The following is a 27227-nucleotide window of genomic DNA, read 5'->3' on the forward strand; positions in this document are numbered from 1 at the left end:
GACTCTGTGGTTCTTGCACTTGTTTGGGGAACAGGATTTCATTATTTTTATCTACATTTCTGCCTGAGAAATGACACCCTGATATAGTTCTGTGATCTGTGAAACAGTTCTGTTAATCACTGAGGCATTGTGTGTTTGTGTGTTCTTTTTCTTTAGAATTTTCAAATAAACTTGACGTGTTTTATGATTAATAGTGATGTTGTGCTTGTACTATTTTGGACACACTGTCCTCAGGCTCCAGCTTTATGTTGTATGTTGATCATATTAAAACAAAGAAAACAATCTGAAGTTGTTGTTTTTAAGTTATATATACCATGATTTTTCCGGTCCGGCCCACTTGGGAATAGATTTTCCTCCATGTGGCCCCTGAGCTAAAATGAGTTTGACACCCCTGCTCTAGATGGTGCAGCTGTAGAACTTTTTGAGGATCTGGGGACCCGTGCCAAATATTTTCAGTCTCCTATGGGGGAAAAGGCGTTGTGGTGCCCTCTTCACGACTTTCTTGGTGTGTTTGGACCCTGATAGTTTGTTGGTGATGTGGACACCAAAGAACTTGAAACTCTCGACCAGCTCCACTACAGTGCCTATTATTTTAGAATTAAGTGATAGCTTTTATTTGTGATTTGTTTAGAAGGAATAGATTACACCCTTACAGAGCACATTTCTTTGGGAGTTTTTATTTTATTTGTGGTGCTTTGATATGTGCATTTTTGTGTCCCTAATCTGTCCTAGGTTGTTTAATTTATTGCAGTGCTCAATTAGTTTTTCTTTAAACCCTAACAGTAGTTCTAGGACATATTAAACGACAAAGTACATTTCGTGAAGGCTGTGAGTGTGAAATAATAATTTTAAAAAGTCTGGGACAATGTTGACGAGAGGTTGGCTTTCGTTCAACTGGAGCATATATACAGTCCCCATTGATAGTCATTGGGCTGAAGAGAGGGGGAGGTACACAAGATGGCGGCAAAATGATAGCAGCTGCATCAATAATAGCAAACAGACACAAATAAAACACTACAGCGAAAGATTACATAACTAACAGGACATCTGTCGATCAGTCTGGATGTTAAGGTGAGACCCGTTACCACAAAATGCCGACATTTAGCTAGCTTAACTACCATCCACTTTAATCTGTATTTAGCCGTTAGCTGCTGGGTAGCTAGCTAGGTAGGGAGGGTAACGTCGTTACTGTACTTATTACTTACTAGGAACTTCATCCGATTTTGAACAGCCTAACTAACTACATAGCTAGCTAACTAAACGCCCATTGCATACAGTTAGACGAGTTATCTGGCTAGCTAGAATAAAATTGTAAATTCGTGCGCGTGTTCGAGAAGATTGGAGTTAAGGTTTGAGACCTAGATAAAATTAGTTTTATATTGGATATTTGGGTTTTCTCTTGTAAATGGATATTGAACCCAAACATGCCATGACAATGAAGATGGTGTATTCTGAATCAGGTATGTATGGAAATTAATCCACTTCTTTAAAAAATAATATGACTTTGGATTTTAATCTTCAATAGCTCTTACACAAAGTGTGCCATGCAAAATCTGGATCCTACAAATCAGCTGGGCTAGACAATCTGGACCCTTTCTTTCTAAAATTAGCCGCCAAAATTGTTGCAACCCCTATTACTAGCCTGTTCAACCTCTCTTTCATATCGTCTGAGATCCCCAGAGATTGGAAAGCTGCAGCGGTCTTCCCCCTCTTCAAAGGGGGTAACACTATAGATCCAAACTGTTACAGACCTAATCCATCCTGCCCTGCCTTTCGAAAATATTTGAAAGCCAAGTTAACAAACAGATCGCCGACCATTTCGAATCCCACCGTACCTTCTCCGCTATGCAATCTGGTTTCCGAGCTGGTCATGGGTGCACCTCAGCCACGCTCAAGGTCCTAAACGATATTATAACCGCAATCAATAAAAGACAGGACTGTGCAGCCGTCTTCATCGACCTGGCCAAGGCTTTCGACTGCATTCTTATTGGCAGACTAAATAGCCTTGGTTTCTCAAATGACTGCCTCACCTGGTTCACCAAGTACTTCTCAGATAGAGTTCAATGTGTCAAATCGGAGGGCCTGTTGTCTGGACCTCTGGCAATCTCTATGGGGGTGCCACAGGGTTCAATTCTCGGGCCGACTACTCTCTGTGTAAATCAATGATGTCGCTCTTGCTGCTGGTGACTCTCAGATCCACCTCTATGCAGACGACACCATTTTGTATACATCTGGCCCTTCATTGGACACTGTGTTAACAATCCTCCAAACGAGCTTCAATGCCATACAACACTCCTTCGGTAGCCTCCAATTGCTGTTAAACGATAGTAAAACTAAATGCATGCTCTTCAATTAAACGCTGCTTGCACCTGTCCGCCCGACTAGAATCACTACTCTCGGCGGGTCTGACTTAGAATATGTGGACAACTACAAATACCTAGGTGACTGGTTAGACCGTAAACTCTCCTTCCAGATTCACATTAAGCATCTCCAATCCAAAGTAAAATCTAGAATCAGCTTCTTATTTCGCAACAAAGCCTCCTTCACTCATGCTGCCAAACATGCCCTCGTAAAACTGACTATCCTACCGATCCTTGACTTCGGCGATGTCATTTACAAAATAGCCTCCAACACTCTACTCAGCAAATTGGATGTAGTCTATCACAGTGCCATCTGTTTTGTCACCAAAGCCCCATATACTACCCACCATTGTGACCTGTACGCTCTTGTTGGCTGGCCCTCACTACATATTCGTTGCCAAACCCACTGGCTCCAGGTCATCTATAAATCACTGCTAGGCAAATCCCCACCTTATCTTAGCTCATTGGTCACCATAGCAACACCCACCCGTAGTATGCGCTCACTGGTCATCCCCAAAGCCAACACCTCCTTTGGCCGCCATTCCTTCCAGTTCTCTGCTGCCAATGACTGGAACGAACTGCAAAAATCTCTGAAGCTGGAGACTCTTATCTCCCTCACTAACTTTAAACATCAGTTGTCAGAGCAGCTTACCAATCACTGCACCTGTACACAGCCCATTTATAATTAGCCCACCCAACTACCTCATCCCCATATTGTTATTTATTTTGCTCATTTGCACCCCAGTATCTCTATTTGCACATCATCTTCTGCACATCTCACTCCAGTGTTAATACTAAATTGTCATTATTTTGCACTATGGCCTATTTATTGCCTTACCTCCACAACTTACTACATTTGCACACACTGTATATAGATTTTCTATTTTTCTATTGTGTTATTGACTGTACGTTTTTGTTTATCCCATATGTAACTCTGTGTTGTTCTTGTTATCGCACTGCTTTGCTTTATCTTGGCCAGGTCGCAGTTGTAAATGAGAACTTGTTCTCAACTGGCCTACCTGGTTAAATAAAGGTGAAATAAAAAACGTTTAAAAAATTTTTTGATAATGATATATTCTGAAGCAGGGAAGGATGGTCAAAAATCCACAGCTTTTTTTTTGTGTGGGGGATATTTGCTATTTTTGATTTTGCTATTGAAGATTGAAAAAGAAAAGGAGAGCCACACACTCTAGGAGCTCAGATGCAATAATTTAATAACCGAATAACCAACGTTTCGACAGGCAAGCTGTCTTCATCAGGGTTGACAGCTTGTCTGTCGAAATGTTGGTTATTAGGTTATTAAATTATAACATCTGAGCTCCTAGAGTGTGTGGCTCTCCTTTTCTTTTTCAAGTATTCTACTCCGTTAGCCAGCATGTCCCTAAAAAGGTGTGTGTTTCTTTCGCCTCCAAATTGAAGATTGAAAGCCTGAAGATAAAATAAAACTGTCCATTCTCCCCAATTCAGAATATATCATGTTCATAGTCATGGCACACTTTGTGTAAGAGCTGTTCAGTATTAAAATCTGAAAGTGTCCGCAATATTTTTGGGTGTGGATTGTTCTCCATCAATCCCCGACTCAGAAATATCATATTCATTGCATGCTTGGTTCAATAGCTATTGACAAGAGATAACCGAATATCCAATATAAAACCAATTTTACCACCCTAAAGTTGAGGTGTCAAAAACATGTTAGCTGGTAACTAGCTACAGTGAGTTGAGGACTAGCTACAGTGAGTTGAGGAAGGTAGCTAGCTACTGAAACAACAATCGGAAAACGGCAAAATACCTGAGGCTAGCTAGCTAACGTTAACTAACTCCGCTTGGTTGCATTCACTGACTGAGTCGTGCAACAACAGCTCGGCTGTCATTCTCGATTTGTCTTTGTTTGCTTGCGTTCTGAAATGCAGATGTCATGGTTTTAGTATTTTGACAGCAGACCAGAAGTAGCCTAAAATGCATAGCCAGCCTTGTGGACCTGTAGCTAATATCCCTTGATTGCTGAAAGATTTGACTGTTGATTAGCTACATTTTGTCCACACAGGTTCCCTGGAGCAGTATCTTGAGTTGCCAACTGGGAAAGACTAGTGGACTGACTAGAAGAGCCGACAATAAATCTAGGACCCAGAGCATAAAGATACTAAAGACTGAAATAACTCATTTTGGTGTGTGTTTGAGTATTTATTGCATCTGCACTTAGATCAAGGCAAACCAATGGTGACCATGGATCGCTACAAGGTCCTATGGCCGACATGCTTCGCTTGGCTTTGAAACAGAACCGGTTACCTCACCCTCTGCCTGTCGCCAGCTCATATCAGATCACAGATGGAGGTGACATGGAACTATGCAGCGGAATGTAAACTTAACCAGACGTCCCGCTCTCTGCTCAGTAGCACCTGTCACACAGCCTGAACTCTCCACAAATCTTTTCACCCTGGACCTTGGCCTTGCTGGGTCTTAGTTAACTACCCCACACCACTCTGGAAACCGTTACAGCTAGCCTACAGCTTCTTCCCACAAACCGAAACGAACCCCTTTATGTTTACAGACCTACTCTATTACAACGTAAACGGTTTCTCTCAATGCCCGTTCCTGGCTACACCTCCCATGTCACTTAGTGTTTTCTAATTGAACTGTATCCCTGAGCCACCAGCATACACAGCCCAGGCCAAAGGCTTAAGGTCACAGCACTATATTGGACTTTCTGGAGAACACTACAGTAACTAAGCCGTAACTAAGTTGATTTAACCATGAGTGTCGGAGAGCTGCAGCACCTGGACTATCTGACTGAGAATGAGCTGATGGGCATGGACACGTTCATCCACCGCATCGACTCCACAGAGGTGATCTACCAGCCGCGCAGGAAGAGGGCCAAGCTGATCGGGAAGTACCTGATGGGCGACCTGCTGGGGGAGGGCTCCTACGGTAAGGTGAAGGAGATGCTGGACTCTGACACGCTGTGTCGCAGGGCCGTCAAGATCCTCAAGAAGAAGAAGCTCCGGAGGATCCCCAACGGAGAGGCCAACGTGAAGAAGTAAGTAGTGGGGTTTTAGGGAGGGAGGGAGAGACTGAGGGGGGAGCGTGTGATGTGGTGGGTTTCTCTCTCTCGTGTCTCTGTGTGATTTGTCACTCTTTCTTACTCGCTCTCTCCTTCCCTCTGATTTACACTCTTGGTCATGCATCGTCAAGCACAATTGTTTAACAACTAATGTCACTGCTATAGGATGATTGTCAGGGTGTAACACTAGATTGTGTGTCTTTCTGATTTATCTTAATACTACTGTATTCACGCCTACAGTGTCTCATGAACCGTTTTCCCTACATATGATTGACTATCTTCTCCCCCCCGTTTAAAGTTAACAGCAACACTTTGGATCTTTGTTTGCATTTCACTCTCCTCTTCCAATGCATCCCTCTCCTCTTCCAATGCATCTCTCTCCTCTTCCAATGCATCCCTCTCCTCTTCCAATGCATCCCTCTCCTCTTCTCCCTATATGGTAGCGCCGTAGTTGAAGATTTACAGGCCTGCATCAGTGCAACCTCTCTTCCCATGATGGAAACACAGTCATGTTCTCCATTACTGTTCACTCGTCTCATGTTTGTTTTTTGTTGATCCAAACTCACACGTTGCTCATTCATATTGGTCTTCATGTCATTCTTACAGTATAGGCCAGAGCCATGTATTTAAATATATGGCTCTGTTATAGGCTTACCCCTCAGCCCTCCACTGATTTTATTCAGAGTATCATAATGATCATTTGAATCTGTCACGTGGATGACCCAGAGCCACACTCTCTTATGGAGACTGTTTATTTCTCTCTTTCGCTCTCCCAGTTAAACTCAAAGGGCTTTATTGGCATGGGAAACATACAGTTGAAGTCGGAAGTTTACATACACTTAGGTTGGAGTCATTAAAACTCGTTTTACATACACTTAGGTTGGAGTCATTAAAACTCGTTTTTCAACCACTCCACAAATTTCTTGTTAACAAACTATAGTTTTGGCAAGTCGGTTAGGACATCTACTTTGTGCATGCCACAAGTAATTTTTCCAACAATTGTTTACAAACAGATTATTTCACTTATAATTCACTGTATCACAATTCCAGTGGGTCAGAAGTTTACATACACTAAGTTGAATGTGCCTTTAAACAGCTTGGAAAATTCCAGAAAATGATGTCATGGCTTTGGAAGCTTCTGATAGGCTAATTGACATCATTTGAGTCAATTGGAGGTGTACCTGTGGATGTATTTCAAGGCCTACCTTCAAACTTAGTGTCTCTTTGCTTGACATCATGGGAAAATCAAAAGAAATCAGCCAAGACCTCAGAAAATACATTGTAGACCTCCACAAGTCTGGTTCATCCTTGGGAGCAATTTCCAAACGCCTGAAGGTACCACGTTCATCTGTGCAAACAATAGTACGCAAGCCAAAGAACACCATTCCAACGTAAGCACGGGGGTGGCAGCATCATGCTGTGGGGGTGCTTTGCTGCAGGAGGGTCTGGTGCACTTCACAAAATAGATGGAATCATGAGGAAGGAAAATATGTGGATATATTGAAGCAAGTTAAACAATTTAAAGGCAATGCTACCAAATACTAATTCAGTGTATGTAAACTTCTGACCCACTGGGATTGTGATGAAAGAAATCATTCTCTCTATTTTAAGAATGTGAAATGTCAGAATAATAGTAAAGTGGTGATCCTAACTGACCTAAGACAGGGAATTCTTACTAGGATTAAATGTCAGGAATAGTGAAAAACTGAGTTTAAATGTATTTGGCTAAATTGTATGTAAACTTCCGACTTCAACTGTATGTTAACATTGCGAAAGCAAGTGAAATGGATAATAAACAAAAGTGAAATAAACAAACATTACACTTACAAAAGTTCCAACGGAATAGACTTTTCATATTCTCTCTCTCTCCTCAGTCTCTTTCTTTCTATAAATTGTTTTCCTTGTCATCCTCCCTTTCGCAGGGACAGCCAAGGTTTTAATCACACAATGGAGGTTATTTAATAAACTGTCATGATTTCCCACGGAGGGAAAGTGTTTAGAGAGATGCAGGAACAATTCAGTTTAGGTTGCTTTACTGTAACTCGCAGGGTCTCAGTAGATATTCAAGGCTTTTTGTAGAACACCTTCGCTGTAACAGTGCACGTTTTCTTGGTTTGGGTTGCAAGTTCTGGTCTGATTTCTTTTAGCCTCTTTTTTTGAATGTGATTACACTGACTTGCTTATGTTAGTGTTGTCTAGGCTACCCACCGCCGGTGTTATGGGGAATGTAATGTTCTGTCTGGCATCGTACTCACACCCTCTATTTATCTAAACAAGGCTTGGCCTGATACTAAGGGTCCTCCTATGTGTCAGGATGTGTGCTGTTGTGTAGTATACATGCCTGAGTTTCTCACACTGTTTTGGTGGGAACAGACTAGTGCATTTGCGCATGTCTGTGTAGGTGGGCCCTATCCTATGGGTTTGAGCCTGTGTGAGAGCCATCCCTAGCCTTATAAGGCCCTGGATGCCATAGCAGTACTACCCTGAGCCCCTCTCCTCTCTCTACACTCACAGCAGCCATCGCTTAGCATTCCGGTCTGCCAAACACTTCCTACTTACGCTGCCCCGTGTTGCCACGGGGATAGGCACACTCACACTCTGGCATTGCGCAATGACCACTCCTGTTGCTTGGGCAACGCCTCCGGAATGACGAGCCCTGGTTTGGAATGCCACACGCACATCCCACTGGGCTAGAACTCCTGAGCGGGGGAGATGTGGAGGTGTGTTCATTGAGTGATTTCATTGGACGACTAGCAGGTAAAATTCAACAAGTTTGTCATCATAATGAATTAACAGAGAAGGTAAAGCACCGGCAGATGTAGAATGTAACCGAAGCCATGTCAAAGCTATTTGTGTAGTCAGTCGATAAATTGTAAAAGTGCAGGTTTCCGTCCTCCTGGACAGCATCCCACAGAGACATATTGAATCCACTGCAGATACTCTCTCTATGCATCAGACACAGTGCTTTAGACAGCAAAATGCTGACACTGATTTCTGTATTATCCTAGAAAACAGCAGTGCTGCTCACTCTTGTTGAATGCAGAATGTTTTTACCCTTGACTGGGATAGATGATGCAGCAAAGGTTTATCAATTGCCTTTTTAGTACTAGGAAGTGAAGTGACCACAATTCTGATACACATAGGCCTATATTTACATCACAGATGGTAAAGCAAAACAAGAAGTCATTTCGATTGGTAGTGCTGCTCTTTACTAGTATGACTAAAGTCTGTTTTCCCCCCTGACATTGGAAATGTCCTCCATGGCATGTGTGCAATACATTCTCTCTTGCAATGGTTAGTCCATTTTTAAGTAGTAGTAGTAGTAGTAGTACTTGTTGTTGTAGTAGTACTTGTTGTTGTAGTAGCAGAGGACTGAGCCAGCCTCTGACTGCAGGCTAAGATTACATAAACGCCCACCGTACTGATTGAGCTACAGTTCAGTGTATAGCTTTTGTGTGAGAGACTGACAGTTTACACTACAGAAAGAGGGTGTGTGCTTTATTTTTTAATTATTTTTTTAAAGGAACTCAGTCAGGCTTTAAACTTCCTCTTGAAAGTTCTAATAGTAGAATGCACAAGGTGCAATTTCTAAATTGGGTAGTGCATCATCAGTTCCTCTTGTCATGTCAGTCATTGCATACCTTAGAGAGCTATTTATAACTTGTCAGAAATGTCCACATCAACTCAGCCCATGTTAGCTGACGTTTTGTTATTTAGGTTTTTTTAGCCCATAGATATTGTTGTAATTTTTTTAGTCACTCAAATATCACATGAATACACATTAGACATGGCAAAATGTATACAATTGCATGAAATTAGCTTTAAAACTGCAACATTTTCTTTGTGAAGAATTGCAGGAAGTAAGCTTTAAACCTGAAAAATGTTCTTCACCAACAAGATGGGTGTGAACAGTTTGTGTCATGAACAGTGCTTGTGCCCTTAGAATTAGATGTGACCCGTGGGCGGGGGGGGGGCGCGGGATGTTCCCCAATGCTGGAAGGGGGGACCCGAGTGGAAAACATTTGGGAATCCCTGCCCTACATGGTGCTTCAATACACGGTGGGCAGAGTGCAGGCATCCCGATGCTGTGCAGTGAACCACTGGCTTAATTAACTTATTACAAGACGTAAGATTACCATAAGCGGAGAAAATGTACTCATGAAAATTACCTTTTCAAATGTAGCTGAGATTTCCTTCCTTCCCATTTGAATGGCATGGTTAATTTAAACACATAGAGGATTCATTTTAAAAAACCAGGCTGCTATGGGGACGTTCTCTGTGATCTAGACTAAAACATACATATACACAGCAGTGTGTGTGCACGCGCCCTTCATATAGTGGTTGTATTCATTAGTGGCAGGCAGGCAACTCTGTAGCAGCTCTCAGATGAATGTGGAGTCTCCTGTGGGTTTGTCATGGTGGTGCTGGGGGGTGATTTTAAAGCTCCTTTTCCAAGGTCAGTTCACAGATCTGTGGCTATACTGAGCTTGCTGCTATAGCCACCCTAATGCTTCATTCACTGTATCCTTTCTAATTTATTTTTCAGATTTGTGACATTTAGGAAAAGACTGTAAAGTCACACTTTGTTCATCTTACAATGATATATGTATTTTTTGTATTTCTTTAACCAATGGTTTAGTTGTGATGCCTGTGATGGATTGTTTCATTTGTTGTTTGTGTTTCAGGGAGATCCAGCTGCTACGGAGGCTCCAACACAAAAATGTGATCCATTTGGTGGATGTGTTGTACAATGAAGAGAAGCAGAAAATATATCATTTCTTCCAGTGTGTGTGTGTGTGTGTGTGTGTGTGGTATACATTTTAAGCTACATTAGCTTGTGCGTGTGGAATGTTTGCAAATTGATGAGGGTGGCAAGATTTCCTTATGAATTGTCTAGTCATGTGAGAACTTCCTCTGTTTTGAAGTGAACTTTGACTCTGTGCAGGCTCTCCTAGCAGTATGTGTGTGCCTCTCTCTCTCTCTCTCCAGTGAGGGGAAAATGTATTTGATCCCCTGCTGATTTTGTACGTTTGCCCACTGACAAAGACATGATCAGTCTTTCATTTTAATGGTAGGTTTATTTGAAGACAGAATAACAACAACAAAATCCAGAAAAACTCATGTCAAAAATGTTATAAATTGATTTGCATTTTAATGAGGGAAATAAGTATTTGACCCCTCTGCAAAACATGACTTAGTACTTGGTGGCAAAACGTTTCAGTCAGACGTTTCTTGTAGTTGGCCACCAGGTTTGCACACATCTCAGGAGGGATTTTGTCCCACTCCTCTTTGCAGATCTTCTCCAAGTCATTAACGTTTCGAGCCTGACGTTTGGCAACTCGAACCTTCAGCTCCCTCCACATATTTTCTATGGGATTAAGGTCTGGAGACTGGCTAGGCCACTCCAGGACCTTAATGTGCTTCTTCTTGAGACACTCCTTTGTTGCCTTGGCCGTGTGTTTTGGGTCATTGGCATTTTCAATGCCCAGGCTGAGGGAAGGAGGTTCTCACCCAAGATTTGACGGTACATGGCCCCGTCCATCGTCCCTTTGATGCGGTGAAGTTGTCCTGTCCCCTTAGCAGAAAAACACCCCCAAAGCATAATGTTTACACCTCCATGTTTGACGGTGGGGATGGTGTTCTTGGGATCATAGACAGCATTCCTCCTCCTCCAAACACGGCGAGTTGAGTTGATGCCAAAGAGCTCGGTTTTGGTCTCATCTGACCACAACACTTTCACCCAGTTCTCCTCTGAATCATTCAGATGTTAATTGGCAAACTTCAGACGGGCCTGTATATGTGCTTTCTTGAGCATGGGGACCTTGCGGGCGCTGCAGGATTTCAGTCCTTCACGGCGTAGTGTGTTACCAATTGTTTTCTTGGTGACTATGGTCCCAGCTGCCTTGAGATCATTGACAAGATCCTCCCGTGTAGTTCTGGGCTGATTCCTCACCGTTCTCATGATCATTGCAACTCCACGAGGTGAGAACTTTCATGGAGCCCCAGGCCGAGGGAGATTGACAGTTCTTTTGTGTTTCTTCCATTTGCTAATAATCGCACCAACTGTTGTCACCCTCTCACCAAGCTGCTTGGCGATGGTCTTGTAGCCCATTCCAGCCTTGTGTAGGTCTACAATCTTGTCCCTGACGTCCTTGGAGAGCTCTTTGGTCTTGGCCATGGTGGAGAGTTTGGAATCTGATTGATTGCTTCTGTGGACAGGTGTCTTTTATACAGGTAACAAACGGAGATTAGGAGCACTCCCTTTAAGAGTGTTCTCCTAATCTCAGCTTGTTACCTGTATAAAAGACACCTGGGAGCCAGAAATCTTTCTGATTGAGAGGGGGTCAAATACTTATTTCCCTCATTAAAATGCAAATCAATTTATAAAATTTTTGACATGCATCTGAATTTTTTTGTTATTCTGTCTCTCACTGTTCAAATAAACCTACCATTAAAATTATAGACTGATCATTTCTTTGTCAGTGGGCAAACGTACAAAATCAGCAGGGGATCAAATACTTTTTCCCCCTCACTCTATCTCTCTGTCTCTGTCTCTGTGCGTCCCTCCCTCTGCGGTCATTTAACAGATGCTCTTATCCAGAGCGACTTACTTTTAGGTAGCTAGGCGAGACAACCACATCAGTCAGTCTATTCTGTATCATCCCTCTTCTCTCTTCCCCTACAATATCTACCTAGAGCTTTTCTTGCTAAGATAATATCACATTGATTATGAGCTCAAACGATTATACAGTTGCGCCCAAATATATTGGCACCCTTGCACTTTTCTTAAAGGGATACTTCGGGATTCTGGCAATGAATTATCTACTTCCCCAGAGATGAACTCATGGATACCATTTTTATGTCTCTGCATCCAATATTAAGGAAGTTGGAGGTAGTTTCACAAGCCAATGCTAACTAGCGTTAGCGTAATGACAAAGTCTTATAGACCTTGTCATTGCTCTAATGCTAGTTAGAAATTGAGCTAATGCTAGATAGCGACTTCTTTCAGACTGCACGCAGAGACATAAAAATGGTATCCACAAGTTCATCTGGCTCTGGGGAAGTAAATAAAGTGCTTCATTCCCAAAATATACCTTTTAATAATTCCCTATTCTAAAATAAGTTGACATTTTAAATTTAAAAAACTTTAGTTCACCACACCTTGTTATTGGATTTTCAACATGGCAGAACCAATTTTTTCTTTGTAAACTTTTAACATTTTAATTGATAAAATAAAGACCAATGGCATGGACAAAATGATTGGCACCCCAGAGATAGTACTTGGTTGCACAGCCTTTTGCCAAGATAACTGCCAACAAATGCTTCTTGTAGCTGTCAATGAGCTTGCTGTACCTTTCTACTGGCTCTTCTACTTTTTAGCAGCAAATTGCTCTGCTCTAATTATTCAACGTTTGAGGGTGTCATCCTCCAACTGCTGTTTTCAGATCTGGACTCTTCACTGGCCACTCCAGAACATTGCAAAGGTCCCAACTGCCAATATTTATGGCCGTAACTGTATCTTGTTTTTGCCTTTTTATATATATATTTTTTGTTCCAAGATAACTTGCATTGCTACTTGCTTAAAGCCTTGGAGAAACTCAACTAAACAAATAAAACAAGAGCCATATTTAGTCGATTTCCCACTCTGAGCCAGTAACTTTCAATGCATTCTGTACGAGGAAAATGTATTTCCTTTTCTGCTGTATTTTAATGGCTGTTTTAATATAGCAGTTTGTTTAGTGTTGAAATGCTTCTCATTACCCTGTTGTTTTGAGTATTCCCTTGACTCCCTGTCTCACGTATATGGTGATGGAGTATTGCGTATGTGGGATGCAAGAAATGCTGGACAGCGTCCCAGAGAAAAGGTTTCCAGTATTTCAAGCTCACGGGTAAGTTTCTTTCTTTCTTGCCAGCTCTCTCACTCTATCCTTTCTCTCGCCCTCTCTCTCTTTTGCTAATTCTCCCCAGTTTTCTCTTTCATGCCAGCTCTTTCTCTCGCCATCTCTCCTATTTTCTCCCGCTTGCTCTCCTCGCTCTCTCTCTTTCTCGCCCCACTGCTATTATTAGTGTGAGCTTCTTCCCAGACTAAGTTTAGGGCCAGTACCCAGCAGGACTGCAAAGCTCTCCATTGCAAGAATACCTGGTCAATGGACAAATCCCCAACTGTTAGATGACTGGTGCAGATAGGGAGGTTACCCTGGGGTAAAAGTACTTACACAGATTTACATAAAACACATTGGATTTCTTGGATTGATACGTCATGTATGGCTGAATTCACACTTGTCTTGTAAATCACTTATGTTGAGGGATTTATGCAAAATAGCAAAGTATGCGCAGATCTCAAGTTAGGATTCACCGTAGACCTAATGTAGTGTGTCTCGTTCTGTCTCGCTCTGTCTGTCTTGCGCTCGCTCTGTCTGTCTTGCGCTCGCTCTGTGTCTCTCGCTCTGTCTCTCTCGCTGTCTCTCTCTCTCTCGCTGTCTCTCTCTCTCTCGCTGTCTCTCTCTCTCGCTGTCTCTCTCTCTCGCTGTCTCTCTCTCTCGCTGTCTCTCTCTCTCGCTGTCTCTCTCGCTCTCTCTCCCGCGCTGTCTCTCTCTGTCGCTGTCTCTCTCTCTCGCTGTTTGTCTCTCTCTCTCGCTGTCTGTCTCTCTCTCTCTCTCGCTGTCTGTCTCTCTCTCTCTCTCGCTGTCTGTCTCTCTCTCTCTCTCGCTGTCTGTCTCTCTCTCTCTCTCTCGCTGTCTCTCTCGCTCTCTCTCCCGCGCTGTCTCTCTCTCTGTCGCTGTCTCTCTCTCTCGCTGTCTGTCTCTCTCTCTCTCTCTCTCGCTGTTTGTCTCTCTCTCTCGCTGTCTGTCTCTCTCTCTCTCGCTGTCTGTCTCTCTCTCTCTTGCTGTCTGTCTCTCTCTCTCTCGCTGTCTCTCTCTCTCTCGCTGTCTCTCTCTCTCGCTGTCTGTCTCTCTCTCTCGCTGTCTGTCTCTCTCTCTCTCTCTCGCTGTCTGTCTCTCTCTCTCTCTCTCGCTGTTCTCTCTCTCTCTCTCTCGCTGTCTCTCTCTCTCTCTCGCTGTCTGTCTCTCTCGCTGTCTCTCTCTCTCTCTCGCTGTCTGTCTCGCTGTCTGTCTCTCTCTCTCTATCGCTGTCTGTCTCTCTCTCTCTCGCTGTCTCTCTCTCTCGCTGTCTCTCTCTCTCGCTGTCTCTGTCTCTCTCTCGTTCTCTGTGTCTCTCTCTCTCTCGCGGTCTCTCGCTCTCTCTCGCTCTCTGTGTCTCTCGCTCTCTGTGTCTCGCTCTCTCTGTCGCTCTCTCTGTCGCTCTCTCTGTCGCTCTCTCTGTCGCTCTCTCTGTCTCTCTCTCTTTCTCGCTGTCTGTCTCTCTCGCTGTCTCTGTGTCTCTCTCTCGTTCTCTGTGTCTCTCTCTCTCTCGCGGTCTCTCGCTCTCTCTCGCTCTCTGTGTCTCTCGCTCTCTGTGTCTCTCGCTCTCTCTCTCTCTGTCGCTCTCTGTGTCTCTCGCTCTCTGTGTCTCTCTCTCTCTGTCGCTCTCTCTGTCGCTCTCTCTGTCGCTCTCTCTGTCGCTCTCTCTGTCGCTCTCTCTGTCGCTCTCTCTGTCGCGCTCTCTGTCGCGCTCTCTGTCGCTCTCTCGCTCTCTGTCTCTCGCTCTCGCGCTCTGTCGCTCGCTCTCTCTCTCTCGCTGTCTGTGTCTCTCTCTCTCGCTCTCTCTCTTTCCCTCTCAGGTACTTTTTACAGCTGTTAGATGGTCTTGAATATTTGCACAGCCAGGGAATCGTTCACAAAGACATTAAACCAGGGAATCTGCTGCTGACCACTGACGGTGCGCTCAAGATCTCTGACCTGGGTGTGGCAGAGGTGAGAGGTCAAATACCTATTGTTAGGGACATACAGGTAACTGCCAAAATAAAGTAAACACTTTAGTAAATGAAGATTCTGGCAGCTCTGTTATGGTGTGGTTTTCCTGGCATGGTTTAGGTCCACTCGACCCCTTAGAGGGCAAGGTAAACACCAATAAAGACACAGCCATTCTGAGTGATTACCTTCAACCTATGGTGACTCATTTCTATCCTAATGAGTGGTTTCTTCCAGGATGACAATGCCCCCACAGGGCACACGTGGTCACTGAATGGTTTGATGAGCATGTAAACCATATGCCATGGCCATCTCCGTCACTAGATCTCAACCCAACTGAACAGTTATAGGAGATTCTAGAGCGGCACCTGAGATGGCGTTTCCACCACCATCAACAAAACAACAAATTATGGAATTTCTTGTGGCATAATGGTGTTGCATCCCTCCAATATAGTTCGACACTTGACGAATCTATGCCAAGGCACATTGAAGCTGTTCTGCATCGTGGTGACCCAACGCACTATTGACACTATTTATATAGGTGTTTCCTTCATTTTGGCAGTTGCCTGTCCATGTTCTTAACTATAGTTTGCAGATAGCATTCTTCCCTCTCTCTGATTGATCATGCTGATTGTGAGCTTTTTTTTCTCCCTACCTCGCTCACGCTCTAATATTATTATATATTTATTATTATATCTTTTTTTTCTTCCCTCTCTCTGCCAGGCTCTGCACCCGTTTGCAAAGGACGACACGTGTCGTACAAGTCAGGGCTCTCCAGCGTTTCAACCCCCCGAGATCGCCAACGGCCTGGACACGTTTTCAGGGTTCAAAGTGGACATCTGGTCCGCAGGTGTCACACTGTGCGTAATGGCTATTGCACTGTCCATGCCCTTCTGACCATGACCCCCAGCCCCTCTCTGACCCCCTCCCCCAGCCCCTCTCTGACCCCCTCCCCCAGCCACAAACACTTTGGGTTGATCTGAAAGAATGACAAATGATAACAGCCTAGTGTCATTAGCGCTTTGATTACAATTCTGTTCATCTTCATTTCAACATCATCCTTTGTGTTGCAGGGAGTCTTAGAATGGTTTTTGCTGTTATAATTATGAGAATTAGTTATACATAGTTCGTGGTCCATGTAAGATAACAATCCTCAGATTTGAAGTCTCAAATGAACTCATGGTGTGTAATGTCTTGCCTGTTTCACTTTTCCCTGCCATAGATACAACATTACAACGAGTCTATATCCATTTGAAGGGGACAACATCTATAAGCTATTTGAGAACATTGGGAAGGGAGACTACAGTGTTCCTGAGGAGTGTGGCCCCTCCCTGTCAGACCTACTGCAAGGTGAGGTTGACCATGATGATGATGAAGATTGCACTGACTTCATTTAGCTCATCACTTTACACAGCACTGGATTACTCCGGTCATGGAGAGCTTTCTTCCAGGTCAACTCTAACGCACCCGATGCAGCTACTCATGGTCTAAATGGAAGATTATTTTAATGTTAGTGCTGGGCTAGAACAAAAGACTGTACACGGCTATTTATCCATGACAGGACTTGGCCACCCTTGTGTGTTAGTCAGGGGAATCACTGGAATATACTGAGAAATGCCCTGTGGCGTTGTCTGAGCTTGTCCAGTAGATGGCATCATGACGTTGACTCGGTCTCCTCAGAATCGGAGGCCTGTAACCTATGCAGAATCGCTTTAGTGGAAGCATAGGGTGTTCTCAGGGCAGGCCTGGTTATAGCTAGAAATTACAACCCTTTTCTTAACCTAATTCTCCTAACCTGCTGCGAAGAGTTACTTCTGCCCTGAGAACAGTGTGTGTTCAGAATAATGCGATACTCCATAACCTACACTATTGAAATATTTCTGCACACTTTCCCATTGATATTGGAACAGCAGTGGACTATTAAAATGGCCTCTGCAAAGGACGGATATGTATTCACCAAACCTCTGCAGTCACTAAACTAGCTCCACTGCGTGCAGCCCTGCACTTAAAGTTGTGACTATGCGTGGGCATACAGTACAACCACAGACAATGAGATTTGGCCTTGGGGACTTCAGTGATAAAAGGGAGATATTTTCTTCAAAAAATAGGAATATAAGGACACCTTGTGGTGCAGTCTAGATGCCTCGAAATGAAAAACTAGAAATGGTACACTGGAAACCGAGAAATCATATATTTAGTTTTTTTATTGGTGTTCAGTAAGGTCTATTTCATCCCTTTCATCATAGCTTTCCAATAAGACCCACACACATCTTGTGAACGAGACTAGATTCAGAACGGAATCGTTTTAATCGTCAAACTTCTTTGTAGTCGAAGCAATGCTTGATCTACAATGAAAGGTTATCAATAGTTGTAGAAAACTAGTTTCTATTGCTTTAGGCAGCTCTGTCATTGACTGAGCCGTTATCTAACGGTCCACTTCCTCTTGACGTGTGTGAGCATGCTTGTATGTTAGGTGTGTGTGTGACGTGTAGGCTCGTGTGTGTGTGTGTGTGTGTGTGGTGACGCAGCCCAGGTCTGAGAGCCGGCCTGCAATTACAGTCTCTAAAATAAGCTTGTTGCCTGGCACAAAAGGTGTCCTTCAGCACGCCCATGAATACCATCAGCACGCATTACGTACTTCAAATGTAGAATGCATTAACATAGTCTTGCCCTAAGCGCTGCATCACTGTGGCACTGATGAAGATAAATTAATTTTTGAAGACTGCTTTAGTGTAGGCTAGGGTTGAATATTTTCCCGGTATTTTAGAAATGTTCCATCCCGAGAATAAATGACTTTTCTCCCAGGTAACCTGTTATTTCCAGCCAAAACCGGAAGTGTCATTCAAAAGCATTATAAAGCATATAAATATGTCTGGATTTGATTAGAGCTTTGATCAGCATGAAAATTCAAACCTGATGCTACCTGAGCCTGATGAGCCATATATTTTAAATACATTTTATGAGTCCTACGTTAACGACATTTAATGAGACCAAGCCCAAATGATTGTGCCGTTATCAAATGCATATATGTTATAGGCTACTGCACATTACTCACAACAGGGAATAACATAAAAGCCCATAGATATAGATAGCTCTATGCTCTCTTTGGTAAATAAATGAAACTAGCTCCAGTAGGCTAATCTTTACTGTATTACTGTATTGTATTATACTGTATTAAATGGACTGGAATTATGCACATTGTTCAAACCATGATGAAGCCTGGAGAGAACGTGATTCTGGTGCAGCACATGTGTCCGACAAAGTTACAAGTATAGGCTAGCGAATTTGATTTACATTTTGAAATATATGGCCTATTTGTATAATTAGTAGGCTGACACATATATTTCCCCAAATGTTATTAGCCTACCTGTTCTTTCTCTTTCTATTGTTGCTTCATTCCTTCCTCACTTTCAACAGTTAAATAAAATATGTTTTGTCGTCCTTATCTTAATCATTCTAATGACATCCTTGAATAATATAGAACTAGAATTAGATGCAGAAGGCTTTCGCTTCTCTTCACGAAGATAGATTGAATGGTTATGGGTCTGAATAAATAACTGCTATAGCCTACACCCATCACGCGTCCGCTCTTCTTTCAAACTACCCGTGAGTTCTATTGGCTGCTGTATTTAACGTTCAGCAAAAAAGAGCTTGCGTCCCTCTTCGAATAGTCTTATTGGTATAAGAAATGTCCAGCAAGCTATTCTAGTCTAGCTTTTCTTGCATGGGACTCCAAGAGCTAAGGAGCGTTTTTTGAGGACAGGCCATAGGAGAACAGGTGCTTGCATATTGCGCAAGAGACGGAGGCTATAAGTTAGAAGCTTATTATGCATAACCCATCATTAATTAGCTAAATATAAGGCTAATACTCCATTAAATGTATTACCTGAAAGAGGTAGGCTAGGATCTCTCACTCTCTGTGTGGGTGTACAGTCGTGGTCAAAAGTTTTGAGAATGACACAAATACTAATTTTCACAAAGTCTGCTGCCTCAGTTTTGATGATGGCAATTTGCATATACTCCAGAATGTCATGAAAAGTGATCAGATGAATTGCAATCAATTGCAAAGTCCCTCTTTGCCATGAAAATGAACTTAATCCCCCAAAAAACATTTCCACTGCATTTCAGCCCTGCCACAAAAGGACCAGCTGCCATCATGTCAGTGATTCTCTCCTTAACACAGGTGAGAGTGTTGACGAGGACAAGGCTGGAGATCACTCTGTCATGCTGATTGAGTTAGAATAACAGCCTGGAAGCTTTAAAAGGAGAGTGGTGCTTGAAATCATTGTTCTTCCTCTGTTAACCATGCCATCATCATTGCTTTGCACAAAAAGGGCTTCACAGGCAAGGATATTGCTGCTAGTAAGATTGCACCTAAATCAACCATTATATCGGATCATCAAGAACTTCAAGGAGAGAGGTTCAATTGTTGTGAAGAAGGCGTCAGGGCACCCAAGAAAGTCCAGCAAGCGCCAGGGCCTTCTCCTAAAGTTGATTCAGCTGCGGGATCGGGTCACCACCAGTGCAGAGCTTGCTCAGGAATGGCAGCAGGCAGGTGTGAGTGCATCTGCACGCACAGTGATGCGAAGACTTTTGGAGGATGGCCTGGTGTCAAGAAGGGCAGCAAAGAAGCCACTTCTCTCCAGGAAAAACATCAGGGACAGACTGATATTCTGCAAAAGGTACAGGGATTGGACTGCTGAGGACTGGGGTAAAGTAATTTTCTCTGATGAATCCCCTTTCCGATTTGTTTTTGGCATCCGGAAAACACCTTGTCCGGAGAAGACAAGGTGAGCGCTACCATCAGTCCTGTGTCATGCCAACAGTAAAGCATCCTGAGACCATTCATGTGTGGGGTTGCTTCTCAGCCAAGGGAGTGGGCTCACTCACAATTTTGCCTAAGAACACAGCCATGAATAAAGAATGGTACCAACACATCCTCCGAGAGCAACTTCTCCCAACCATCCAAGAACAGTTTGGTGATGACCAATGCCTTTTCCAGCATGATGGAGCACCTTGCCATAAGGCAAAAGTGATAACTAAGTGGCTCTGGGAACAAAACATCGACATTTTGGGTCCATGTTCAGGAAACTCCCCAGACCTTAATCCCATTGAGAACTTGTGGTCGATCCTCGAGGCGGGTGGACAAACAAAAACCCACATTCTGACAAACTCCAAGCATTGATTATGCAAGAATGGGCAGCCATCAGTCAGGATGTGGCCCAGAAGTTAATTGACAGCATGCCAGGGCGGATTGCAGGGGTCTTGAAAAAGAAGGGTCAACACTGCAAATATTGACTCTGCATAAACTTAATGTAATTGTCAATAAAAGCCTTTGACATTTATGGAATGCTTGTAATTATACTTCAGTATACCATAGTAACATCCAACAAAAATATATCATAACACTGAAGCAGTGAACTTTGTGAAGACCAATACTTGTGTCATTCTCAAAACGTTTGACCACGACTGTACACACACACTTGGAAAGTATTCAGACCCCTTCACTTTTTCCACATTTTGTTACGTTACAGCCTTATTCTGAAATGTATAAAATAGTTTTTTGTCCCTCATCAATCTACACACAATACCCCATAAAGACAAAGCAAAAAAACATTTATATATATATATATATATAAATATCAGTTGAAGTCGGAAGTTTACATACACTTAGGTTGGAGTCATTAACTAGTTTTTCAACCACTCCCGAAATTTCTTGTTAACAAACTATAGTTTTGGCAAGTCGGTTAGGACATCTACTTTGTGCATGACACAAGTCATTTTTCCAACAATTGTTTACAGACAGATTATTTCACTTATAATTCACTGTATCACAATTCCAGTGGGTCAGAAGTTTACATACACTAAGTTGACTGTGCCTTTAAACAGCTTGGAAAATTCCAGAAAATGATGTCATGGCTTTAGAAGCTTCTGATAGGCTAATTGACATCATTTGAGTCAATTGGAGGTGTACCTGTGGATATAGTTCAAGGCCTACCTTCAAACTCAGTGCCTCTTTGCTTGACATCATGGGAAAATCAAAAGAAATCAGCCAAGACCTCAGATTTTTTTTTTTACACCTCCACAAGTCTGGTTCATCCTTGGAGCAATTTCCAAACGCCTGAAAGTACCACGTTCATCTGTACAAACAATAGTACGCAAGTATAAACACCATGGGACCACGCAGCCGTCATACCGCTCAGGAAAGAGACGCGTTCTGTCTCCTAGAGATTAACGTACTTTGATGGGAAAAGCGCAAATCAATCCCAGAACAACAGCAAAGGACCTTGCGAAGATGCTGGAGGAAACCGGTACAGAAGTATCTATATCCACACTAAAACGAGTCCTATATCGACGTAACCTGAAAGGCCGCTCAGCAAGGAAGAAGCCACTGCTCCAAAACCGCCATAAAAAAGCAAATCTACGGTTTGCAACTGCACATGGGGACAAAGATTGTACTTTTTGGAGAAATGTCCTCTGGTCTGATGAAACAAAAATAGAACTGTTTGGCCATAATGACCATCGTTATGTTTGGAGGAAGAAGGGCGACGCTAGCAACATCTCAAGACATCAGTCAGGAAGTTAAAGATTGGTCGCAAATGGGTCTTCCAAATGGACAATGACCCCAAGCATACTTCCAAAGTTGTGGCAAAATGGCTTAAGGACAACAAAGTCAAGGTATTGGAGTGGTCATCACAAAGCCCTGACCTCAATCCTATAGAAAATGTGTGGGCAGAACTGAAAAAGTGTGTGCGAGCAAGGAGGCCTACAAACCTGACTCAGTTACACCAGCTCTGTCAGGGGGAATGGGCCAAAATTCACCCAACGTATTGTGGAAGGCTACCCGAACCGTTTGACCCAAGTTAAACAATTTAAAGGCGATGACACTCAATTAGTATTTGGTAGATATAAACTTCTGACCCACTGGGAATCTGATGAAATAAATAAAAGCTGAAATAAATAATTCTATCTACTATTATTCTGACATTTCACTTTCTTAAAATAAAGTGGTGATACTAACTGACCTAAGACAGGGAATTATTACTACGATTAAATGTCAGGAATTGTGAAAAACTGAGTTTAAATGTATTTGTCTAAGGTGTATGTAAACTTCCGACTTCAACTGTGTATGTATGTGTGTGTATAGCCTCCCCTGTAGCTCAGTTGGTAGAGCATGGCGCTTGCCACGCCAGGGTTGTGGGTTCGATTCCCACGGGGGGAAAGTATGAAAAATGTATGCACTCACTAACTGTAAGTTGCTCTGGATAAGAGCGTCTGCTAAATGACTAAAATGTAATATATACTTTTTAAACTATCACAGTTACATAAGTATTCAGACCCTTTACTCAGTACTTTTTTGAAGCACCTTTGGCAGCAATTATAGCCTCAAGTCGTCTTTGGTATGATGCTACAAGCTTGGCACACCTGTATTTGGGGAGTTTCTCCCATTCTTCTCTGCAGATCCTCTCAAGGTCTGTCAGGTTCGATAGCACAGCAATTTTCATTGTCAGGTTCAAGTCCGGTCTCTGGCTGGGCCACTCAAGGACATTCAGAGACTTGTCCCGAAGGCGCTCCTGCGTTGTCTTGGCTGTGTGCTTAAGGTCATTGTCCTGTTGGAAGGGGAACCTTCGCCCAAGTGTGAGGTCATGAGTGCCCTGGAGCAGGTTTTCATCAAGGATCTCTCTGTACTTTGCTCCATTCATCTTTCCCTCGATCCTGACTAGTCTCCCAGTCCCTGCCGCTGAAAAACATCCCCACAGCATGATGCTGCCACCACTATGCTTCACCGTAGGGATAGTATTGGCCTGGTGATGAGCGGTCTTCGTTTCCGCCAGATGTGACTCTTGACATTCAGGCCAAAGAGTTCCGTCTTGGTTTCATCAGACCAGAGAATCTTGTTTCTCATGGTCAGAGTCCTTTGGGTGCCTTTTGGCAAACTCCAAGCGGGCCTTTTTACTGTGGAGTGGCTTCCGTCTGGCCACTCTACCATGAAGGCCTGATTTGGTGGAGTGCTGCAGAGATTGTTGTCCGTTTGGAAGGTTCTCCCATCTCCACAGAGGAACTCTGGAGCTCTGTCAGAGTGACCATCGGGTTCTTGGTCACCTCCCTGACCAAGGCCCTTCTCCCCTGATTGCTCAGTTTGGCCGGGCGGCCAGCTCTAGGAAGAGTCTTGGTGGTTCTAAACTTCTTCCATTTAAGAATGATGGAGGCCACTGTGTTCTTGGGGACCTTTTAATGCAGCAGAAATGTTTTGGTACCCTTCTCCAGATCTGTGCCTCGACACAATCCTGTCACGGCGCTCTACGGACAATTCCTTCGGCTTCATGGCTTGGTTTTTGCTGTGACATGCACTGTGAATGGTGGGACCTTTATATAGACAGGTGTGTGCCTTTCCAAATCATGTGGTCCTCTGTAGCTCAGCTGGTAGAGCACGGCGCTTGTAACGCCAAGGTAGTGGGTTCGATCCCCGGGACCACCCATACACAAAAATGTATGCACGCATGACTGTAAGTCGCTTTGGATAAAAGCGTCTGCTAAATGGCATATTATTATTTATATTATTATTTATGTCCAATTAATTGAATTTACCACAGGTAGACTCCAATCAAGTTGTAGAAACATCTCAAGGATGATCAATGTAAACAGGATGCACCTGAGCTAAATTGCGAGTCTCATAGCGAAGGGTCTGAATACTTATGTAAATAAGGTGTGTGTGTGTGTGTGTGTGTGTGTATATATATATATATATATATATATATATATATATATATATATATATATATATATATATATATATATAAAATTTTATTTATTTATTTTAAATGTGCAAAAATGTCTAAACCTGTTCGCTTTGTTCTCATGGTTTGTTGTGTGTAGATTGAGTATTTTTATTTATTTAATCAATTTTAAAATAAGGCTGTAACGTAACAATATGGAAAAAGTGAAGGGGTCTGAATACTTTCCGAATGCACTGCAGTTTATCAATCTAGAACAGGATAATCTATTTTGGATGCAATTTGAATGGAGTTGATGGAGAGAGAGAGAGAGAGAGACTGTGAGTGAGTGCTATCGCATTCACTGATTTTAAAGCAACGATGTTCGAGTGATGGGCTGTTGTAAAACTCAGCAGCTGCAAAAACAATTTGGGGGGAATCTTAACAATTTAAAAAAACAAGGTTACCCCCGAAATCCAGATGGAGATCGTTAAATTAGACACACTTTCAGTCGTTATATTAATGGCTATGCTGCAGCAAATGTAGGCCTACCTGTCACAAGAAAGTAAGTGACTATGATGAGATGGGTCTACATGCGTTGTGAACTGCGCTCCACACTGAGATGGTCTGTCCCCACCCTGAGCGTCAATTCATCATGTAGAGGCTGTAGAGAAGCCAGATTTAGACATTGCATATAATTTAACAGTTCCATTTCACGCCATGCTGTTCATATAAATAATTTATTATAATTTACTGGTTTCTCGCAGTTATTTATCCCGGGAAAAGGGAGTAGTTTTGGGCGGTAAATCTCGGTAACCAGGTTCCCACCATTCAGCCCTAGTGTAGGCTAATCAATGTGTTGCCGTTATCTAGATTATCACATGGATTGTTTCTTTGTTGCAGCATTGTGCACATTTTTGTGGCATTTTATGATGCTCTAGTCTCTAGTGATATTTTGTCATAGTATTTGGGCGGCAGGTAGCTTAGTGGGTAAGAGCGTTGTGCCAGTAACCGAAAGGTCGCTGGTTCTAATCCCCGAGCCGACTAGGTGAAAAATCTGTCGATGTGCCCTTAAGCAAGGCACTTAACCCTAATTGCTGATGTAAGTCGCTTTGGATAAGAGCGTCTGCTAAATGACTAAAATGTAAATGTAAATTTGTATTGTTGGTAGTTTGTGGTATACAGTGAAATGTGTTCTCTTCCTCTGTAGAATGATTTTATTTCCCCCTTTTATCTTATTTTCTTCTCCGCTCCTCTGTTCTTACATTCTGCTTGTTTGTCTTGACCAGGAATGCTTGAATATGATCCCGTCAAGAGGTTTTCCATACAGTACATCAGGCAACACAAGTAAGTGACTGAAGTAATCCATGTTGAAAATAGACCTTACAAGTCTTTACGTCGATTCCTTTCATCTTCTGATTCGATTTAACTGAAATGGACGCCACCCTTACCATGCCACAGTCCATACAGAAGGCTGTGCTCTCTTTGCCCTCAGCGATGCTGTGAAGTCTGTCACTGTTAATATCAGACTGTTCTAGTGTTCCACACTGAGAATTAGAATGAATGTGTTGGGATTCTCTGGTTCCACTGCTCCTCCGGCATCAGGGACAGACCGACTGAGACGTGAGGCGGCAGAGGGAGGAACACTTTATGTTCATAATAATGACTAGAAGGGAGTGAATGTAATGATATCTAACACATGGAAACCATGTTTATGATGCGTTTGATAAAATTCCATCTATTTCGTTCCAGCTATTACCATGTGCCCTACTATGAACCCTAAGGTGCTACCAGCTGCCTTCAATCTCAGACAATGAGATTTTGCCTTGAGGAGACTTCAGATTATATATGTGTGTGTGTTTTTTTTCTTCAGAAAATAGGAATTTTAGCACACCTTGTGGTGCAGTCTAGCTGCTTCAAAATGAAATGGTACACTGGAAACGGAAAAATCATATTTAGTTTTTTATTGGTATGCATTAATGTATTTCAACCCTGTGACGTGTGCATATGGTAGACTTATCCTTTGTGACATGAAAAGCCTTCATTTCCATACCGCAACATGTCCCATCATAGGCTTAATCTTATTATTAGTTCCACATGCTGTCCATTTCTGAGGCTCTGTGATACTGATGTGGTGCTCCGATGACGTCAGTGGATTAGAGTGAGTAGAGATTGGGGTGGAGGGGGAGGAAGAATAGAGAGAGGGGGAGAATAGAGAGAGGGGGAGAGGAAGAATAGAGAGAGGAAGAGTAGAGGGAGGAGGGAGAGGAAGAATAGAGAGGGAGGAGGAAGAGTAGAGAGGGAGAGGAGAGAAGCTGCTCAGAGCATGCTGAAATCCATTTTCTCCCTTTGTGTGTTTAGAGGAGAAGGATACTGCACTTGTAGAGGACTCTCTCTGGGTTTTAACCCTCTTGACTAAAAGAGCTCCAAGGACTGTGATGAGACTCCGTTTCCATGGTTACTAATGACAGAGGCATCCTCTTGCTACAAAGGAGTTCTTGACCCTCCTGCAATTTGTGGAGAGAATGAGAGCGAGAGAAAAGAGGGCGTGAGCGAAAGGGAAAGAAAGGAACTTGAGGGAGAGCGAGAGAGAGGAAGGAAAAGGGAACCTTAATCACCCCGTCAGCAGCCCTCCTACTGAAAGACCCTCCACAGCTGTCTCTGATGGTGCCTCATTTAAACTCTTCATAGCAGCACGGTGCCGTGAAGAAAAAAAGCAGGGAAGCAGAAATTAACCACCCCATTCGTCACGCACTGAAATACACACTCCGTTTCCATATCTGGTTGGGTTGCATTAAAATGTAGCTAAGTGTCGGCTTATGAAAACTGACTTCAGTCATGATACAAAGCACTATGTGGGTCCGCCTATTGGCTCGGAATAAGGCTATCCAACTGGCTAAGTCAGATTTTGTGCCAAGACTAGTTTAGTAACTACTAATACAATATCTCCTACCTGCCCTTCTCCTCCCCCCCCTCAGCTGGGTACGTAAAAAACACCCGCCAACGGAGCCCCCGGTGCCCATCCCAGCCAGCGCGGAGAGCCGGGACGTGTGGCGCAGCATGACGGTGGTGCCCTACCTGGAGGACCTGCACGGCTACACTGAGGAGGAGGACCAGGAGTTCTATGACCAGGAGGATGACATCATCTACACTCAGGACTTCACCGTGCCAGGTAGTCACGGAGAGAAATACTGTATAAACACACACACACAGGACTTCACGATGGGGGGGGAGACATACCCCA

The 27227-nt window shown here is 43.2% G+C and overlaps 1 protein-coding gene across 5 annotated transcripts in view; it reads left to right on the top strand.

The window, feature by feature from the left end:
- The first annotated feature begins 943 nt into the window (after positions 1-943).
- Positions 944-27227, top strand: part of LOC121535482 (serine/threonine-protein kinase STK11) — a 33941-nt gene continuing 7657 nt past the window's right edge. For 3 of the 5 annotated variants that reach the window (XM_041842604.2, XM_041842605.2, XM_041842602.2), the window contains exons 1-9: positions 944-1071; positions 4405-5394; positions 10104-10187; positions 13218-13307; positions 15140-15272; positions 15993-16129; positions 16492-16619; positions 25273-25330; positions 26962-27155. In XM_041842604.2, the coding sequence (XP_041698538.1) occupies positions 5111-5394; positions 10104-10187; positions 13218-13307; positions 15140-15272; positions 15993-16129; positions 16492-16619; positions 25273-25330; positions 26962-27155 (1108 nt within the window). In that variant the 5' untranslated portion in view covers positions 944-1071; positions 4405-5110. Of the gene's footprint in view, positions 1072-1095; positions 1461-4404; positions 5395-10103; positions 10188-13217; positions 13308-15139; positions 15273-15992; positions 16130-16491; positions 16620-25272; positions 25331-26961; positions 27156-27227 lie in introns of those variants that run through there. The other 2 variants (XM_041842606.2, XM_041842603.2) reach the window with 2 other exon arrangements.

The sequence above is a fragment of the Coregonus clupeaformis genome, chromosome 21 (genome assembly GCF_020615455.1).
Source record: "Coregonus clupeaformis isolate EN_2021a chromosome 21, ASM2061545v1, whole genome shotgun sequence".
In the NCBI taxonomy this organism is placed as follows: Eukaryota; Metazoa; Chordata; class Actinopteri; order Salmoniformes; family Salmonidae; genus Coregonus; species Coregonus clupeaformis.